Below are 20332 nucleotides of genomic sequence, written 5' to 3' on the forward strand. Positions count from 1 at the left end.
AACAGGCAGCACACACAACTGGATGCCAATGTGCTGATGTGAGAATCGCTGCCCTCCCACATTCTCGCCCTGGTGAGGGGCTGTGTACCTTTGGAGACCAATTCTTTTTAGTAGGGAACAACTTTAATCATTGTATTTTTGTGCATGTGTGTGTGACTGATAAAATGTGACATCTAACAAAGGCCGAACACCACAGTAAGCACAGCAGGCCTGTGTGAATGCTTTTGGCATCACTGCCACTGATATTACAGATCAATTTACACCGCACAAATAATTTTCCATTAATATCAATACTGATATAGACAGCAGCAGAAAAAAAGCCTCCAGAGCTGTGAATACACATTTTCTCTCAAACTAAAACAAACGTGCACGATTCTCAACTAGTATGTAAAAAAAAAATAAAAAGATGTTAATCTGCAATAAAAGAGAAAGACATGGACCATGGATTCTATGTTGTGCTGATGAATTGGACTGTGCACACTGGGCGCTCCATGCTAAATATATAACTATATAGAATGCTCGCTACTAATTATAAATATAGAATGCTCTCTGCTAATATATATTACAGTTAAAGCGTACCTGTCAAAAAAAAGTGATATGTTCCTCAGTACCTAATCCTGAGCATATAATTTTTATGTGTCTAGGACCTATATATCCAGAGAAAAGAGCATTTATCTGCTGCTGAGTTACTTTTTCATCTTGCTGGCTGGAGGGGGCGTGTCATTCTGTCTCCCTCACAGTGATGACTCATCTGCTCTGAGTCTAGGGAGCAGCCTGGGCAGTCACTCCCCTGTAACCCTTTCCTTTCTGGGTGTGTGTATGTACATTCCTATACATAGATGGGTATTTGCAGAGCATTGCACCCTTGTCAGTAGCTGCAGAGCATTACACCCCAGTGTCTGTAGAAGACCCTAGGGTGCAATGCTCTGCACATACCCCTCCCCCCATGTGTGTATATGTAAATTATTAAACAGGTGGGGGTATGAGCAGGCTGCAGAGCATTGCACCCTAGGGTCTGTGGAAGACACTAGGGTGCAATGCTCTGCAGTACACTTAGCCACATGTGCAGAAGCCCTGGCAGGGAGGATTGCTGAGATGCAGACAATTAGAGACCCAGCGGGGGCCGGGGCCGCAGCAAGAGCAGTACAAGTACAGTCACGATCCTCCAAGGCAGGCTACCCGGGCTCTAAAAATGGCAAGGGGGGGGGGGGGGGTGATGGCAGGGTGAGGGAGACAAAGGAAGAGCACATTCCCAATGCAGCCCTCTAGTACAGAGCTCTATGCTGCAGCAGCACAAGGGACAGACAGCACAGAGCTTGGCTGCAGACTTCTCTGTGCCCAATAGCATGCAAGGTAATGCCTCGCTCACCGTTCTGCAGGGGCTGAATTACTATGAAACCAACCTTGGTGCGAGTCCCGGAGACAGCGGGGAAGGGGGTTTAGACAAAAACTTCAGTAGGGCCTGCGAGTGTTTTCCGCACTGACTGTGTGTGTGCACTCTCTGTGCTCGTTCACAGGCAGTGCGTGCCCGTGTATACACTCTACTCGATACTGCTGGGATTGCCTATTCTGGATACTGGCACGCTAGTCTGTCTGGCTAAAAGAAAGGTGACCCCTAGTGGTGCCTATTTTGAGCTTCAATTTCGGGTGAAAAAAAATAAAAATTTTTAACAGTTGCATATTGTGAAATGGCATATTATAAATGAGTCCTGCAATATATCAAAAGTTTTCAACAATGACAGTGCCTCTTTAAAACTAGTTTTTAGTTAGAACTAGTTTTCCCTAGTGAAAACTAGTTTTGACTAAATGCCTTTGTAAAAACTAGTATTGACTGCTTTTCCCCAGTGAAAACTAGTTTTGACAGAACATCTTTGTGAAAACTACAATTGATTGCTTTTTCCTAGTTAAAACCACTTTTACTGAATGCTTTTGTTAAAACACCAGATTTTAGGGCTCTAGGGCTGCAACGATTATTTGATAAAATCAATAAAATTCAATAACTGGATTCGTTGTTGACGAATCCCGGTATCAAATAATCAGCCGGTCGTCGGCGTTCATAAGGCTGCTGCGGGTGGTCAGGCGCTAGGCCGCACCGCCACATCCTCTGTACGTTAAGTCCCTGTTCCTTCCTTCGCTGACCCACTGCTCACCAATCACACGTGCTCCTGCTCTGCTCTCCTCCCCTCCCCCTCCGCCCGTGGACGCACTACATTGTGCCTTCATTTTATGGAGCCTCAGCCTGCCCTGGAGGACCTCACCCTGCTGCATTGCATATTGACACACATGTGGGGTATCTGCAGAGCATTGCACCCTAGTGTCATCTACAAACACTAGGGTGCAATGCTCTGCACATACCGCTATACACATAGGGGTATATGCAGAGCATTGCACCCCTGTGTCTGTAGTACAGATACTAGGATGCAATGCTCTGCACATACTACCATGGGCATAGCAGTGTGTATGTAGTACACACACACGCACGCACACTGCTATACACATGGGGGGGGTGTGCAGAGCATTTGCACCCCGGTATTTATAGTACTACCGAGTCTGTACTATAGACATGGGTCGGGTGCAATGCTCTGCAGTCTGCACATACCCCCATGTGTATAGGAGTGCTATATAAAAAGTGTAAATTAGTGTAAAGTAAAAAAAAAAGTAAATAAACCGCTCCTCCAATAAAAATTAGTCCCCCCTTTTCCTATTGCTATACAAAAAAAGTAAAAAAATGTAAATAAAAAAAATAAAAAAGTTTTTACATATTTGATACTGCCGCATGGCTAACTGTCTGAACTATGAAAATGTTAGTGAATCATTTATATTTTTTATTTTAATAGTTCAGACAGCTACCCATGCGGCAATATTAAAATTACGCTTGTTGCTGTACAGGATCATTTATAATAATCCTGTACAGTAACCGGAGTAAAGATAAAAAATTAAAGTTTGACACATTACATGCTAGAAACTTTTAATATGGCAATTGTACATAATTTTTCAAGTAGAATCAGCTAAACCGTGGGCAGCAATCGTGGTGGCAATCGTGGTGGGGGGGGGGGGGGGGGGCACTGGTCCCAAGGCAAGATGTCTGGCTATCAACTTACCAGGCGCAGTGCTACATGTTCAGCGGCAGCCTGTATCTGCATGACGTACATGTACGTCACAGGTCGGGAAAACCTTCCATGAAAGGCCAAAAATGCTGAGTGTCTGGCAGTGTTTCCCAAGCAGATGTTTAAAAACTACAATTCCTAGCATGCCCGGACAGCCTTTGGCTTATCTGAGAATGCTGGGAGTTGTCGTTTTGCAACCGCTGAAGGCACCCAGCTTGGGAAACACTGATATATGCTCACTCACTCAGCAGCTGACATTTGGGCCACTTGTCTTTTTATTTGGGGAACAGGCCCCGAATGTTTTAATCTAGTGACGCCCTGGCTGTCAGCATATTACAGTCAAAGTCACATATCTTGTAAAGTCCTGCACTGCCCGTAACTATGTAACATCCCACATCCGATCAGCTGTTTTCCCTTTGTGCTGAAATTTGCCACCACAGGAAAAAAAAAAAAAAAAAACAGTAGCAAAGTAGAAATATTTACAGACAAATATAATGGTGTCCCTTGAAGTAAAGCTCCATAAAAGTTTGTGAACTCCTGGTCTTGTGCTGTGATCCTCAGAGGCTCCTAGCACTGATGCTGTAAATTCATGCACGCTCGCTCCTGGCAGCTGCACGCTCCCCCAGGCAAAGTAACAGGCTGGGAGCGAGCACAGCAGAACGCTAGTCCCATCCGCAGCTTTGTCCATCAGCCATCTCTTGTCCATGACTCGTGGACAAGCTGCTGCGGGACTCGTCAGTGTCCTAGGAGGTATGATGGCATGATTTTCAAAGACCGTTTTCTTTAATAAAAAGTGAATTTTAGAAAAACTATTGTTTTGCCAAGATGTACAGCATATCAAAATTTTTCTTTTGGTGCTTAGCGGAGGGGTACACGAGTATGCAAGGGCGACGTGGTCGGCCGGCACCAGCGTGCTTAGCGAAGGGGGTACATGGTTATGTGGAGGAAGCGTGGTCAACCCGAATGAGTCAGGCCATGTCGCACAACCAATAAGAATCTTTCTCAAGCACCACGTGTGAGCTAGATAAACTTTCACCTCTGTGGAAACGGTTTGAACTGAATCATTTTGTTAATAACTAGTTTTCTCTACCTTAAACCAGTTTCAATTGGCATTCAGTTTTTAATTAGCAGTAAATTCTAGTTTGTACGAAGGCGTTCAGTAAATACTCCAGTTTGTCAGAAGGCGTTTAGTAAAAACTGGTGTTCCAACAAAGGAGTTTAGTCAAATCTGGTATTAAACTTGGAAAACACAGTCAATTCTAGTTTTCACAAAGCGTTCAGTCAAAACTAGTTTTCGCTGGGGAAAAGCAGTCAATACTAGTTTTTACAAAGGCATTTAGTCAAACCTAGTTTTCACTAGGAAAAACTAGTTTTAAAGGGGTACTTCGGTGAAAACCTTTTTTCTTTTAAATCAACTGGTGGCAGAAAGTTAAACATGTAAATTATTGTACTTGTAAATTACTTCTATTAAAAAATGTTAATCCTTCCAGTACTTATTAGCTGCTGAATGCTACAGAGGAAATTCCTTTCTTTTTGGAACACTGATGACATCACGAGCACAGTGCTCTCTGCTGACATCTCTGTCCATTTTAGCAACCATGCAAAGCAGATGTATGCTAAGGGCAGCATGGTGGCTCAGTGGTTAGCACTGCTGCCTTGCAGTGCTGGGGACTTGGGTTCAAATCCCACTAAGGACAACAATAAATAAAGCGTTATTATTATTATAATAACGTCAGCAGAGAGAACTGTGGTCGTGATGTCATCAGAGAGCATTCCAAAAAGAAAATAATTTCCTCTGTAGTATTCAGCAGCTAATAAGTACAGGAAGGATTAAGATTTTTTAATAGAAGTAATTTACAAATATGTTTAACTTTCTGCCACCAATTGATTTAAAAGAAAAAAGGTTTTCACCGGAGTACCCCTTTAACTAAAAACTAGTTTTATTTGTATATAACAATATAGAATGCTCTCTGCATTATACATAACCATATATTTGATGGAGGGAGCATTCTATATTGTTGTATATGAAGCAAAGCGTATTCTATAACAATAAAGAATGTTCCCTGTTTCATATATAACAATATAGAATGCTTCCTGCTATATATATGTTAACTATTTAAAATGCTCTCTGCTTCATATATAACAATATACAATGCTTCCTTGCTTCATATATAACAATATACAATGCTTCCTTGCTTCATATATAACAATAGGGCTGCAACGATTAATCGATGTAATCGATTAAAATCGATAACGGGATTCGTTGTCGACGAATTCAGTTATCGAATAATCGCCTGATTCGTTGTCTGCCGTCAGTGAATGAATGAAGCCGACATGTCCCACATATAGGCTACATTCATTTGTTTATTCACCGCCACCCGACATGTCCCCGCCGCTGCCCTGCTCCTAGTGCAATCAGCGCAGCACCGGGACGTGCTGGTCATCTCCGTCGGGTACAGAGATGAGCAGCAGAAAATAGGCATGTCCCGGCAGGGCGCTAGGAGCAAGGCAGGGACATGTGGGGCGGCAGCAGGGCCCCCCTTTAGACCGCAGCCCCCACCCTTGTAGACAGCTCACCTACAGCTGTCCTCTGTCGGGGCTGCCGTTCCGCTGCAGAGTTCTAGCGTCCGCATCATGTAGTCCTATGGAGGAGCATGTGACATACACGTCACTCCACTCCTCCCCTGCGCCCAGCATAACGTTACTGCTCCTACATAGGACTACATGTTACGGACGCTAGAACTGTGCAGCGGAATGGCAGCCCCGACAGAGGACAGCTGCAGGTGAGCTGTCTACAAGGGTGGGGGCTGCGGTCTAAAGGGGGGCCCTGCTCTCTAAAGGGGGGCCACGGTCTAAAGGGGGGCCCTGGTGTCTACAAGGGTGGGGGCTGCTCTCTAAAGTGGGGCCCTGCTGTCTAAAGGGGGGGGGGGGCGGCCCTGCTTTCTAAGGGGGGGGCCCTGCTGTCTAAAGGAGGGGGGGGGGGCTGCTGTCTAAAGGGGGGGGCCTGCTGTCTAAAGGGGTCTGTAAAAGCAATGGACTGCAGTCTGCACATACACATGTGTATAGGAGTACTATATAAAAAAAAAAAAAAGTAAAAAAAAAAAAAAATGCAAATATACTGCTCCCCAATAAAAAAGTAGCCTCCCCCCCTTTCCTATTGCTATACAAAAAAAGGAAAAACATTTATTTTACATATTTGATACTACCGCATGGCTAACTGTCTGAACTATTAAAATATTAGTGAATCATTAACATTTTTTTAAATAATTCAGACAGTTACCATGCGGCAGTATCAAATTTACGCTGGTTTCTGTACAGGATCATTAATAATGACAGCAACCGGCGTAAAAGTAAAAAAAAAAAAAAAAAGAAAATCCAAAATTGCTGCTGTTTGATCACATCACATGCTAGAAACTTTTAACATGGCCATTGTACATAGTTTTTCAAGTAGAATCAGCTGAACCCCTTTTTTTGGCATTTTGACATTTTTTCCGATTAACCGATAAAATAATGGACAACTAATCGATTATTAAAATAATCGTTAGTTGCCGCCCTATATAACAATATAAAATGCTCCCCGCTATATATATATATTTTTTTTTTTTAATTAATTATATAGAATGCTCTCTGCTTCATATATAACAATATAGAATGCTCCCTGCTATATATATTAACTAACTAAAATGATCTCTGCTTCATATATAACAATATAGAATGTGCCCTGCTTTATGTATAAATACACTGTTAAAAAAATAAAGGGAACACTTAAAAAACGCAATGTAACTCCAAGTCAATCACACTTCTGTGAAATCACACTGTCCACTCAGGAAGCAACACTGATTGACAATCAATTTCACATGCTGTTGTTCAAATGAAACAGACAACAAGTGGAAATTATAGGCAGTGGTTCTGCAGGTGGTGACCACAGACCACTTCTCAGTTCCTATGCTTCCTGGCTGATGCTTTGGTCACTTTTGAATGCTGGCGGTGCTTTCACTCTAGTGGTAGCATGAGACTGAGTGTACAACCCACACAAGTGACTCAGGTAGTGCAGCTCATCCAGGATGGCACATTAGAGCTGGGCGGTATGACCAAAAATGTGTATCACGGTATTTTTGTAAGTTCCACTGTGGCGGTTCCACTGTATTTAACGGAATTTTCCACCCCCCCCCCCCCCAATCATGCAACTTGTGGGCGCTGCTTCTCCCTCCCAGTTTATTAGTGCTGCGCTGCAGTGCCAGACATGTCCCCCTGCTTAAGCCAGAAGAGGATTGGGAGAATGTCATACGGTCAGATGAAACCAAAGTTGAACTTTTTGGTAAAAACTTAGCTCGTCGTGTTTGGAGGAGAAAAAATGCTGAGTTGCATCCAAAGAACACCATACCTTCTGTGAAGCATGTTGGGTGGAAAAATCATGTTTTTGGGCTGTTTTTGAGCAAAGGGACCAGGACGACTGTAAAGGAAAGAATGAAAGAGGCCATGTATCATGAGATTTCGAGTGAAAACCTCCTTCCATCAGCAAAGGCATTGAAGATGAAACGTGGCTGGGTCTTTCAGCATGACAATGATCCCAAACACACCGCCCAGGCAATGAAGGAGTGGCTTCTTAAGAAGCATTTGAGGTCCTGGATTGGCCTAGCCAGTCTCCAGATCTCAACCGCATAGAAAACCTTTGTAGGGAGTTGAAAGTCCATGTTGCTCAGCGACAGCCCCAAAACATCACTGCTCTAGAGGAGATATGCATCTCCGTGAATGGTCCAAAATACCAGCAACAGTGTGTGAAAACCTTGTGAAGACTTATAGAAAACGTTTGACCTCAGTCATTGCCATCAAGAAGTATATAACAAAAGTATTGAGACCAGTGGCGTACCATGGGGGGGGGGGGGGGGGGGCGGCCCGCCCCAGGTGACACTCTCAAGGGAGGTGCCAGGGGCGGATTGACCCGCCGCCGCAGCTGCTGAGGTCCAGGACACTTGTCCCAGATCCCCAGCAGACAGCGCTACATTCTCCTGTATGCGCGATACACGCACATACAGGAGAAGGCGTCCCCTCTGTGTGAGGCGCATCTTCAGCTTACACAGAGGAGACGTGACCTCCGCCCCCACGCAGCACGCAGTACAGCCGCCGATGACGTCACTCATCCGGCGCCTGTACGGTGAAGGGGAGAAGATGCGGGCCCCTGCTGAGGAGATCGCTGCGTGGGATATCAGGTGAGCATCCTTTTTTTATTTTATTTTTTTAACCCTGCCTATATATAGGGAAGGGGGGGGGGGTGCTCTGCATATACCTATAAAGGGGGGGGGGGGAGAGGGGAGGTGCTCTGCATATACCTATAGGGAAGGGGAAGAGAGGGGGGTGCTCTGCATATATCTATAGGGAAGGGGGGGAGAGGGGGGGTGCTCTGCATATACCTATAGAAAAGGGGGGGTGCTCTGCATATACCTATAGGGAAGGGGGGGGGAGGGGGGTGCTCTGCATATACCTATGGGGAAGGGAGGAAGAGGGGGGGTGCTCTGCATATACCTATAGGGAAGGGAGGGAGAGGGGGGTCCTCTGCATATACCAATAGGGAAGGGAGGGAGAGGGGGGGTGCTCTGCATATACCTATGGGAAAGGGAGGGAGAGGGGGGGGGTGTAGCTCTGCATATACCTATGGGGAAGGGGGGGTTTAGCTCTGCATATACCTATGGGAAAGAGGGTGGGATGTAGCTCTGCATATACCTATGGGAAAGAGGGGGGGTGTAGCTCTGCATATACCTATGGGAAAGACGGGGGGTGTAGCTCTGCATATACCTATGGGAAAGAGGGGGGGTGTAGCTCTGCATATACCTATAGGGAAGGGGGGGGTCTCTCCACATATACATATGGGAAAGAGGGGGGGGGGTAGCTCTGCATATACCTATGGGAAAGAGGGTGGGTGTAGCTCTGCATATACCTATGGGAAAGGGGGGGGGAGTGTAACTCTGCATATACCTATGCGAAAGAGGGGGGGGGTAGTTCTGCATAAACCTATGGGAAAGAGGGGGTGGGGGTTTAGCTCTGCATATACCTATGGGAAAGAGGGGGGTTGTAACTCTGCATATACCTATGGGAAAGAGGGGGGGTGTAACTCTGCATATACCTATGGGAAAGATCTGGCTACCTACCTACCTGCCCTTTTACTGTGCAGGACACCAAGGAGGGCATTATTACAGTTTGTGGGTCTATAGATGGAAAGATTGTGTAGAGGAGGGCACTGAATATATGCAGAGTCTGACATGTTTTTCCTGCAGATGTTAAGAGATCCACATGGCGGTCTTATCCGGACAGAGAAGAAAAGGAAAGAGGACGCCGCTGATCAGAAAAGACGTAATTGTGAGTCCCAAAATGTAACTGTAATCACTTATATGGTATACACATCTTGTGTACAGCTGATATCTACCGCCATATGGTCCTTTATATAATCACTTATATTGTATACAGATTCTTTATAATATACTGGTCTGTATATAGTGGTTTTATTAAGTACAGTATGGCGGTATTATCCAGTTATTGTGTGGTGGTATATATTTACTCCTTGTATACCAGTATTATTGGTCATGGACATTTACCTATGTTAAAGTGTTTCTTACATATATAAATTTTTATTTATTGTGCGTGGCAGAATATTTACGAGCTGCAGAGCCTAGCAGGGGCCCCGAGTGTTGTCAGTCCGCCCCTGGGGGGAGGGAGGGGGTGTAATTAAGGGGGGTGCGTGTGTGTGTGTGTGTGTGGTGGGTGCCAAACAAAGGGTCCGCCCCGGGTGCTAAATGCTCTAGGTACGCCCCTGATTGAGACAAACTTTTGTTATTGACCAAATACTTCAATTTTCCACCATAATTTGCAAATACATTCATTAAAAATCAGACAATGTGATTTTATAGACATTTTTTTTCTCATTATGTCTCTCATAGTTGTGGTATACCTATGATGAAATTTACAGGACACTCATCTTTTTAAGTGGGACAACTTGCACAATTGGTGGCTGACTAAATACTTTTTTGCCCCACTGTAACAATATAGAACGCTCCCTGCTTCATATATAACAATATTTAATGCTTTCTGTTTCTTACAAAACAATATAGAATGCTCCCTGCTATTATATATATATATATATATATATATATATATATATATATATATAAATAAATAAATAAATAAATAAATGAATGAAAAAGTAGATTTTTAGACTTACCGTAAAATCTCTTTCTCAGAGCTTCTATTAGGGGACACAGGACCATTGGTATATGCTGCTTGCCCCTAGGAGGCTGATACTAGGCAAAAAATAAAAGAAGGTCAGCTTCTTCCAGTAGGATATACCCTCCTCCTGGCTCTGAGCAACTCTGTTTAGTCCCAAAGCAGAAGGAGAACTGACCATGAAACTAAAAGTCCGAACAAAAACACAGACAAAAGAAGAGGACCGACCTAGGGCTGGGTGGTATGGCCAAATATGTGTATCACGGTATTTTTTGTAACTTATGGCGGTTCCACGGTATATAATGGTATTCCCCCCCCCCCCAAAAAAAAAATGTATTATTAGCCCAGCGCTGCACTGTCCCCATCAGGGTACTACTCACGTCACCTGCAAGTGCTGCTCTCCTCGTCCTCCTGTTTATTGCGGCCGCTCCCTATACTGTACGGTATCCCTATGAAGTATCTCGATGCCCAGGCTGCAAAAGGTAAACCAAATAAATCTAACACATGTTCCGACGTCGGCCTTACGCTGGGGACGGGAACGTCGGCCAGCCGCCAGCCTTTCACCGGCCGCAGCGATGTTCCGCCTCGTCCGGTGATAGGCTGAGCCCACTGTCATGTAAGAAGCCGGCTTCTTACATGACAGTGGGCTCAGCCTATCACCGGCCGAGGCGGAACATTGCTGCGGCCGGTGATAGGTTGACGGCTCTCCGACATTCCATTCCCTGAGAAGCAAGTCCGGACCGACAGGGAAGGGGAGTTAAACATTTTTTTTTTTTTTTTTATAGCTTTTGCAGCCCGGGCATAGGGATACAGTATAGAGCAGTGGCTTGCAATCTGCGGACCTCCAGATGTTGCAAAACTACAACTCCCAGTTGGCTGTCCAGGCATGCTGGGAGTTGTAGTTTTGCAACATCTGGAGGTTGAAGACCACTGGTATAGAGTGTCAGCGCCGGCGGCCGCAACAAACAGAAGGACCAGGAGGGCAGCGCTTGCGGGTGACATGTGAGTAGTAGCGCTGGGCTGATAATTAATTGGGGGGGTGGGGTGGGCATAACAGCGCTCGCGGGTCACATAGGATTAGTTCCCTGATGGGGACAGCGCAGTGCTGGGCTGATAACTCATTCATTCCCGAGGGGGAGGGGCCTAACCGTTATTGCTGTATAGGTTAAAATTCATATCGCGCAGCACAAAAATTTCGGAATTTGGTATGAACCGGTATACCACCCAGCCCTAGACCGACCACAAAAAAACACCCCTGCACCACAGCGGCAGAAACTGTCTGGCCACAAACAAACCAATAGGCGGGTGCTGTGTCCCCCAATAGAAGCTCCGAGAAAGAGAGATTTTACGGTAAGTCTAAAAATCTACTTTTCTCGAGCACTTCATTGGGAAACACAGGACCATGGGACATCCTAAAGCAGTCTCTAAGGAGGGAAGACCAACATCCCAGCCAGAAAAGAACTCAGGCAGACAGCAGAACTCTGCCGCCTGCAAAACCCTGCGGCCCAGGCCTGCATCGGAGGACACAAAAGGTATGAACACAGTAAAACTTGGCAAAAGTATGCAGAGATGACCAAGTTGCCACCTTGCAAATCTGCAGAACTGAGCCCCCATGGCTGACCCCCAGGAGGCCCCCACTGCGCAGGTGGAGTGAGCCATCACTTAAAAAGGGGGGTACCTGACCCTTGCAATGATATGCCTCCGAAATGGCAGAGCATATCCACCGGGAGACAGTGGCCTTGGAAGCCGGGAGCCCCTTGTGCCGCCCATCAGGAAGCACAAACAGAGTCACACCGCCGGAAGGAGGAAGTGACCGACAAATAGGTAGGAACCAAGTCCAGCTTGTGAAGCTGGCGCTCCCGGGGATGAGAAAGGGGCGGGCAGAAAGAAGGCAACACAATCTGCTCGTTCAAGTGAAATGAAGTCACAACCTTGCGCTGAAAAGAGGGTACCGGCCGAAGCACCACCTTGTCTTGGTGAAGCAACAGAAAAGTGGAACGGCAAGAGAGGGCAGCCAATTCCGACACACGGGGAATGGACATGACTGCGACAAGGAAGGCCACCTTCTAGGAAAGGAAGCAAAGGGAAACCTGGCCAAGAGGCTCAAAAACGGAGCGCCCTGCTGAGCATCCAAAATTAGGTTGAGGTCCCAAGGTGCAGTGGGGGACCAGAACAGAGGGACTTTGTAAGCCACACGGTGCAAAAAAGTGCGCACACAAAGGTCGGACACAAGAGGGCGTTGGAAGAGGAAAGAAAGTGCCAAAACCTGCCCCTTGATGGAACTGAGGGAAAGGCACGTTCTCCAGTCCCGATTGCAAAAAGGACAAGACATTTGGCAAAAAACAAATTAAAATTAAATAAAAAGGGAGGTGGAAGAGAAAGAGAACGAGCCTCACACCTGCGGAAATAGGCCCCCCAGGTACGGTGGTAAATCCTGGCGGACGGAAGCTTCCGAGCATGAAGCATGGTCCGGATCACACGGCTAGAGAATCCCCAAGCTCTCAAAACTGCGGTTTCAACCGCCATGCCATCAAACGAAGCGGAAGTAAATTGGAGTAAATTGCAGAGGGGTCTGCCACAAGACTGACTACGTCCGTGTACCACACGAGACTAGGTCAATCCAGGGCAACCAGAATCACAGAGACGCCCTCCGCCTTGGGCTTCTGGACGACCCTGGGAAGAAGTGGAAGTGGAGGAAAGAGGTAGGGGAGAGCGAAGGGGGTCCAAGGAACCACAAGAGAGTCTACCGTCAGTGCCAGGGGATCCAGTGATCTGGAAACGAAGCGAGGGACTTTCCTGTTCCGGCATGACGCAAAGAGATCCACACCTGGAGTTCCCGGTGACAGATTTGAGTGAAGACCTCCGGGTGAAGGGTTCATTCGCCCGGGTCAGCAGTGGAGCAACTCAGAAAGTCCACTTCCCAATTGTCGGTTCCGGGAATGTGAACCGCTGATATGGCTGGAACATGAAGTTCCGCCCATGAGAGGATCTTTGACACCTTCTTCATGGCCGCTGAGCTGTGGGTACCACCCTGGCAATTGATGTATGCCACGGCAGTGGCGCTGTCCATCTGCACCCGTAACAGAAGACCCGAAGCAGGCGACTCCAGTGAAGAAGGCACAGGAAGATCGCACGGAGACCGGGGGCCAACGGCCTGGACAGTTTTGTCCTGGAAGACACCTCCGCAGCCAAGGAGACTTGCGTCCGTGGTCAAGACATGCCAATGGAGAGGCAGGAAGAAGCAACCCTCCCGGAGGAGAGTGAAGCCACCAAAGGAAGGAGTGGCAAACTCTGAGCTGAAGTCTGTGCTTGTGGTGGAGAGACAAGGGGGATTTGTCCCATTGAGAGAGGATGGCCCTCTGAAGAGGACGGTACCGAAATTGGGTGAAGGGGACTGCCTACATGGAAGCTGCCCTGGCATGGACGGGAATCAGACCCGGCTGCCGAAGAAAGCAAAGAGTAAGGTGAATCGCCACCGTGTCAAAGCGGATCCCGAGAAAGAGATTGGAACGGAGACAGGTTGGATTTCGTGCAGTTGATGATCCAACCAAAACTGGAGAGGGTAGGTCGTCCACATAGGGGAGAACCGAGACACCCCAAGAGTGGAGGAGAGCCACCACTGCCGCCAGCATCTTGGTGAAGACTTGGGGTGCGGTTGCCAGTCCGAAGGGCAGGGCGACAAACTGAAAATGACTGAAAACAGCGAACCTTAGAAACCGCTGGTGGGCTGGAAAGATAGGGATGTGCAAGTAGGCGTCCCTTATGTTCACGGAAGAGATGAACTCCCCTGGATCCATGGAGGCAACTACTGACCGCAGGGATTCCATCCGGAAATGCCATAGCCGCACATGACGGTTTAGAAACTTGGGTCGGACAGTGCCGCCCTTCTTGAGAACTACGAAGAGATTGGAGTAGAACCCCGAAAACCCTTCCTGAGGAGGGACCGGCATGGTCACTCCCTGGGAAAGGAGGGTGCGAAGGGCCACCTGAAACTCTGCAGCGAGAGATCGAGGGGGGGGGGGGGGGGCCTGAAAAAACGATCCAGGGGAATAGAAGACAATTCTATTTGATAGCCCTGGGACACGACCTCTCAAAGCCAAGCATCCTGAACGTGCACCAGCCAAACGTCCCGAAAGGGGGACAGGCGACCGCCCACCCAAGGAGAAGACTCAAATGGGGGCACACCCTCAGGCAGTGAGAGCCTTGCGAGTCCCGGATTTGGAAGAGGGGCAGTTGGAACGGGGCCCCAATTTCCAGGAGGGGTGAGCCTTGAAAGATGGCGCCCTCCTATCCTGTGAGGCCGCCGGTTGGTCCGGGCGGCCGAGAACAGAAAGGGGCGAAAGGACGAAGTTTTCCGCTGCGAGTCCGAATGGCGCGGGTGATTTTGGCGCAAGAGGGAACTCTTGCCCCCGGTAGCCTCAGAGATTTAGGCGTTTGCCAAAGAGACGAGACCCCAGAAAAGGAAGCTCCGTAAGGGAACGCTTAGATGCCGCATCGGCATTCCAAGCCTTAAGCCACATGGAGCGCCGAAGAGTCAATAGATTGGCAAAGGCAGCGCAGCTAGCCGACTCCAAGGAAGCCGAGCAGAGGTAGTCCCCTGCATTAGTAATTTGCCAAGCTAGATCTGCCAAATTGCCTGGGGAGGCACCTGCTAAAATCCCCTGGCGCAATTGACAAGTAAAGGCAAAAGCTGTCGACAGAGCCTGAATTTTCAATGCGCTTATCTGAGGGGTCTTTAAAAGGAGGCTGCATCAGCCAGCGGCAAGGTAGTGATTTAGACAGCCGCAATACAGGAGGGTCCACTGTAGAAGGCGAAGATCACATTATAACTAGGTCCTGAGAAAAGGGAAAGTGAGCACAGAGCTTCTTCGTCTGGTGTAGGATATGAACAGACACTAGTAAGTCAGAAAGCCAGACAGACCAGGAGTGATCTCACCCAGGATCCTGTGTCCAGTCTTGAACGGTACAGCTGGAGCAGACAGCAGCACGAGATGTCTGGCAGAGAGGTTGAGCTGAGCGCAGGCTGAAAGAGAAGTGTGTCCAGCCAGGTCCACGCTGGTTTAGGAGCAGAGAAGGAGGGGCCAACTGACCTCTGCAGCGTTCGCAACCTCCGGAGTGGCCAGAGCCCTGACCCCCAGGGTGCGCGCTTTACCACCATAGGTAAAGGAGAAAGGGGGAGGAGAAATGCAACCCCTTGCAGCACGCGCTGACAAGAGATAGGCCGGGGGCAGGAGCTCACAGGACCCCAGGCGCCGAAAGGGGGGGGGGGCGGCCCCATGTCTAGGCCCAAACGGCGGGCTCAATTAATGCAGCGCCCCTGGCCTGGACAAAAAAAAACCTGTGCGCAAAGTAGCGGGGCCGCAGCGCAGCAAGCACTAAGCCACACGGAGGGCGGATTTACCGGCAGGCACAAGCTGCGCACTAAAGTGCGCCTCACCACCTGCGGCTCGGATGAAGGGTATCCAGCCGCGCAGAAAACGAAGGTGGAGCGTGTGCTACAGAGGGCAGGCGAGTCGCACGGCAGATGCGAGTAGTACCGCTAACGGCCTGTGAGAGTGCCGCCAGGATTAACCCCTAATCTCCCAGGAAGACCCTCCTGGCACCACAGGGGGAAAAAAAAACACCCTGGGAGGAAGAAATTTGGCCATTGGGGGGGGGGGGGAATGGAGGGAGTGATGGAGCCTAGGAAGTCTTCGACCAGCTAAGGGCCACCTGCCAGCAGGCAAACAGGGGCAAATGGGGGATCCGGACCCAGGGTACACCACCAGGAACTGGTTGCTGACGAGGAGGGGTTAACGGCCCATCCTGCAGTGTACCATGCCCATAGCTCGCAGGTGGGGGATCAGGCAGCGTCATGCTCCTGTGGGGAAAAAAACTAAAGAAATAAGACCAGGTCTGGAGAACTCTAGACCTGTGTCTGCCTCCTGCTGAAACTAAGCTAAAAGTGAGTTGCTCAGAGCCAGGAGGCGGGTATATCATGCCAGGAGGAGCCGACATTTTTTTTTTGCCTAGTGTCAGCCTCCTAGCGGCAAGCAGCATATACCCATGGTCCTGTGTTCCCCCATTATGCGCTCGAGAAAGAATATTGCAGAAAAACCCAACCAACCACTGTACTTCTAACACACACTCCTATCATTAGAGCATATTACAGCACTGATTTGCACCACTGAAAGACGCTCATTGTGAGCTGCACAAAGCACTGACTGGCTGAGGCTCACTCAATGTTTTGTCCACACAAGAGCTGAAGCCATACACAGGGGATAACTGTTGGCACAGTGCTTGTTTTGCTCACAGCTATTTCTCCTGACTCTACCAGAAACATGCATGCTTTGCTTGGCCACGGTGTGTGTTTTCACCAGGAAGGAGGGCTACCAGAAAACTCTGGCAGCAGCTTTTCTCCCACAAGAAGAAAAAAAAAAAGGATTAGGCATGTTAAAGGGGTATTCCCATCTCAAAAAGCTATCCACAAGGGATGAAGTTTGGTGAAAAGTTAAACAGCAGGGATATCCAACGATCATTAGAACGGAGGTGAAATGTTGCCAGAATGAATAAAGTGCACTGAGCATGCGCAGTCAGCACTCCTTTTTTTTTCTATGGGGCTTATGAACATTGCAAGCTCCTTGAGTTCGGCAATGCTTTTCCCCATGGAAAATGAAGAGAGCATACAGCCTGCTTTGTTCAACCCTGGGGACAATTTTTTCCCCATTTATCTCCACTAATCTGCTTGTTATGCCCTAACCTGTGGATAGAGGATAACTTTTTGAGATGGAAACTCCTTTAAAATCCAACATGCCTAGTTCCTGCATAACCCCACACCTTAAAGAAGAGCTGGAAAGACCCATTGCACAAAAAATCATAGGCCAATCTCGCTAAAATGAGTTCAATACTGCCAAATTTCCTCTGCCTATAACCAGCTTTAGGGTGTTAACATAATGAACACCCCCATTAATTTATTTACCATGCTTCTTTCTATTGTTTCCAGGGATTCTTCATCAAAGTCTTCCCCAAAGTCATCATTGGCTTCCACTCGAGGCCTTTTCACCTGGTTGACATCGCTTTTCGTGTTGCCACACTCTTCCTCATCTTCTATGTCAGATTCCTCCACCACATTCTCAGGCTCCTTCCTCTTCTTCACAAAGGATTCTTTTGGCTGACTGGTTGTCGATGTTCCCACCTTACTCTGACCATATGAGTTGCCAGGTCTGTCACCAGATGAAGCGAGTGGCTCTTTATAAGTATCTAGAAGATTCCGGGAGGCTAAATCTGCACTTTTCTGTTTAGAAGGCACAATTTCCTTTGCTGGTTGTGAAAACTGAGAAGTCACTTTTTCTATTCTACACAATTTCGAGGTGGAGGTATCACCTTCGTCTTCTTCTCGGTCTCTTTAAAAGAACAAAGAAATCCAATAATACAAATGATAGGCTGCATCACATTTTCTTTCAAGTGTAAGTAAAAATCTGGAAAATTCCTTTTTCTAGCCAATATGCCACGAATGTATAAACATTGACTTACACTTTCATTATGACTAATAGATAGCAGATATATGGCATAAAGAAGCCAAGGAAAGATGGAAAAATCTCCAAAAGGCATCAAATTACAGATTAGACATTCATATTATATGTCACCAAAAGTTAGATTTTATTTCCATCATTTACACTTTCAAAATAACAGAAAACAAAAAATGGTGTCTGCAAAAGTTTGGGCACCCTGCAGAATTTATAGCATGCACTGTCCTTTTTGCAAAGCTGAGACCTGCCAGTGTCATGGCTTGTTCTCAATCATCATCTGTGAAGACCAGGTGATGTCAATCTCAAAGGTTTTAAATGCCCAGACTCATCTGACATTGCCCCAACAATCAGCACCATGGGTTCTTCTAAGCAGTTGTCTAGAAATCTGAAACTGAAAGTAGTTGACACTCACAAAGCTGGAGAAGGCTATAAGAAGATAGCAAAATGTTTTCAGATGTCAATATCCTCTGTTCGGAATGTAATTAAGAAATGGCAGTCATCAGGAACAGTGGAAGTTAAAGCAAGATCTGGAAGACCAAGAAAAATATCAGACAGAACAGCTCGCAGGATTGTGAGAAAAACAATTCAAAACCCACGTTTGACTGCACAATCCCTCCAGAAAGATCTTCCAGACACTGGAGTTGTGGTACACTATTCCACTATAAAGAGATACTTGTACAAATATGGTCTTCATGGAAGAGTCATCAGAAGAAAACCTCTTCTACGTCCTCACCACAAAAATCAGCATTTGAACTTTGCAAATGAACATATAGACAGGCCTGATGCATTTTGGAAACAAGTTCTGTGGACCGATGCGGTTAAAATTGAACTTTTTGGCCGGAATGAGCAAAGGTACGATTGGAGAAGAATGGGAACAAAATTTAATGAAAAGAACCTCTGTCCAACTGATAAGCATGGGGGTGGATCAATCATGCTTTGGGGTTGTATTGCAGCCAGTGGCAAAGGGAACATCTCACGAGTGCAAGGAAAAATGGATTCAATAAAATCTCAGCAAATTTTGGATGCTAACTTGATGCCATCTGTGAAAAAGATGAAGATAAAGAGAGGATGGCTTCTACAAATGGATAATGATCCTAAACACACCTCAAAATCCACGGGGGATTACATCAAGAGGCATAAACTGAAGGTTTTGTCATGGCTTTCACAATCTCCTGACCTCAACATAATTGAAAATCTATGGATAGACCTTAAAAGAGCAGTGTGTGGCCCAGAAATCTCAAAGAACTGGAAGACTTTTGTAAGGAAGAATGGGCAAAGATACCTCAAACAAAAACTGAAAGACTCTTGGCTGGCTACAAAAAGCGTTTACAAGCTGTGATACGTGCCAAAGGGGGCAGGACAAGTTAACACTCTGCAGGGTGCCCAAACTGTTGCAGACACAATTTTTTTGTTTTCTGTTATTTTGAAAGTGTAAATGATGGAAATAAAATCAAATTTTTGTTGACATATTATTAGAATGTCTAATCTGTAATCTGATGCCTTTTGGAGATTTTTCCCATCTTTTCTTGGCTTCTTTATGCACATTAATACAAATTTTTACCTGGGGTGCCCTAACTTTTGATCCCCACTGTATATCTCTGTGCTGTGCAACTAATCTGTTGCTCCTCCTCATCAAAGGAGTATGTCCCTAACAGTATGACATGGTAGGGCACCATTTGGAGGGCGACATGTGTAGGAACGTCCTCCCCTAAATAGCTACAACCAGTTGTTACTTTATTCATATAGTTCTAGGGAAAATAACTAAGGAAAGGCATAACACAAAGATCTAAGAAAAGATGCTATTGAATTGTCATTTCATGGGTCCTTCTTTAACCCCACCAGGACCCTCACATCCTGGGACTTAAAACAAGGGTGTACCTGTACGCCCTGGTCCTTTTAACAGGGTTTAAACTGTTCTCACGAGAGTAGAATGGGTTAAACACGGTGGGTTCCAGTTGCTACGGGCAGCCAGGATCCACGACTAATGCCAAGCACCGCCGATTGGGTCGATGCCCGGCATTAACCCTTTAGACACCACGATCAAAGTTGATTGCGGCGTCTAAAGTGTGGGGGTTAATGGTGCCGGTAGCTCAGTGGAGCTGATCGGGACATCCGTGGCGACATCACGGGTCCCAATCAGGTGAGTGAACGCCGGGAGGGTCCTCACCTGCCTCCATGCTGTCCATTCTGTCGTCTGCTGCCCCTAGCCTGCTATGCAGGCTAGAGCAGCAGAGCGCCGATGACACTGATCAATGCTATGCTATGGAATAGCATTGATCAGTGTATGCAATCAGAAAATTACATGTTATAGCCCCTTATGGGGGGCTAAAAAAAAAAAAAGTGTCAAAATAAAAGTTAAAAGTGAATTAAACCCTTCCCTATTAAAAGTTTAAATCACCCATCTTTTTCCATTTTTTTAAAATAATGTAATAAAAAAATAAAAATAATCATATGTGGTACTGCCGCGTGCGTAAATGGCCGAACTATTAAAATATAAGGTTA

General features: G+C 46.8%; 1 protein-coding gene across 2 annotated transcripts in view; it reads right to left on the bottom strand.

Moving 5' to 3' along the window:
- The window catches only part of NBN (nibrin), a 92496-nt gene that overhangs the window by 26965 nt on the left and 45199 nt on the right, over positions 1–20332 (bottom strand). For both annotated transcript variants that reach the window (XM_056522310.1, XM_056522311.1), the window contains exon 11: positions 17281–17704. In XM_056522310.1, the coding sequence (XP_056378285.1) occupies positions 17281–17704 (424 nt within the window). The remainder of the gene's footprint in view (positions 1–17280; positions 17705–20332) is intronic.

The sequence above is a fragment of the Hyla sarda genome, chromosome 5 (assembly GCF_029499605.1).
Source record: "Hyla sarda isolate aHylSar1 chromosome 5, aHylSar1.hap1, whole genome shotgun sequence".
Lineage (NCBI taxonomy): Eukaryota > Metazoa > Chordata > Amphibia > Anura > Hylidae > Hyla > Hyla sarda.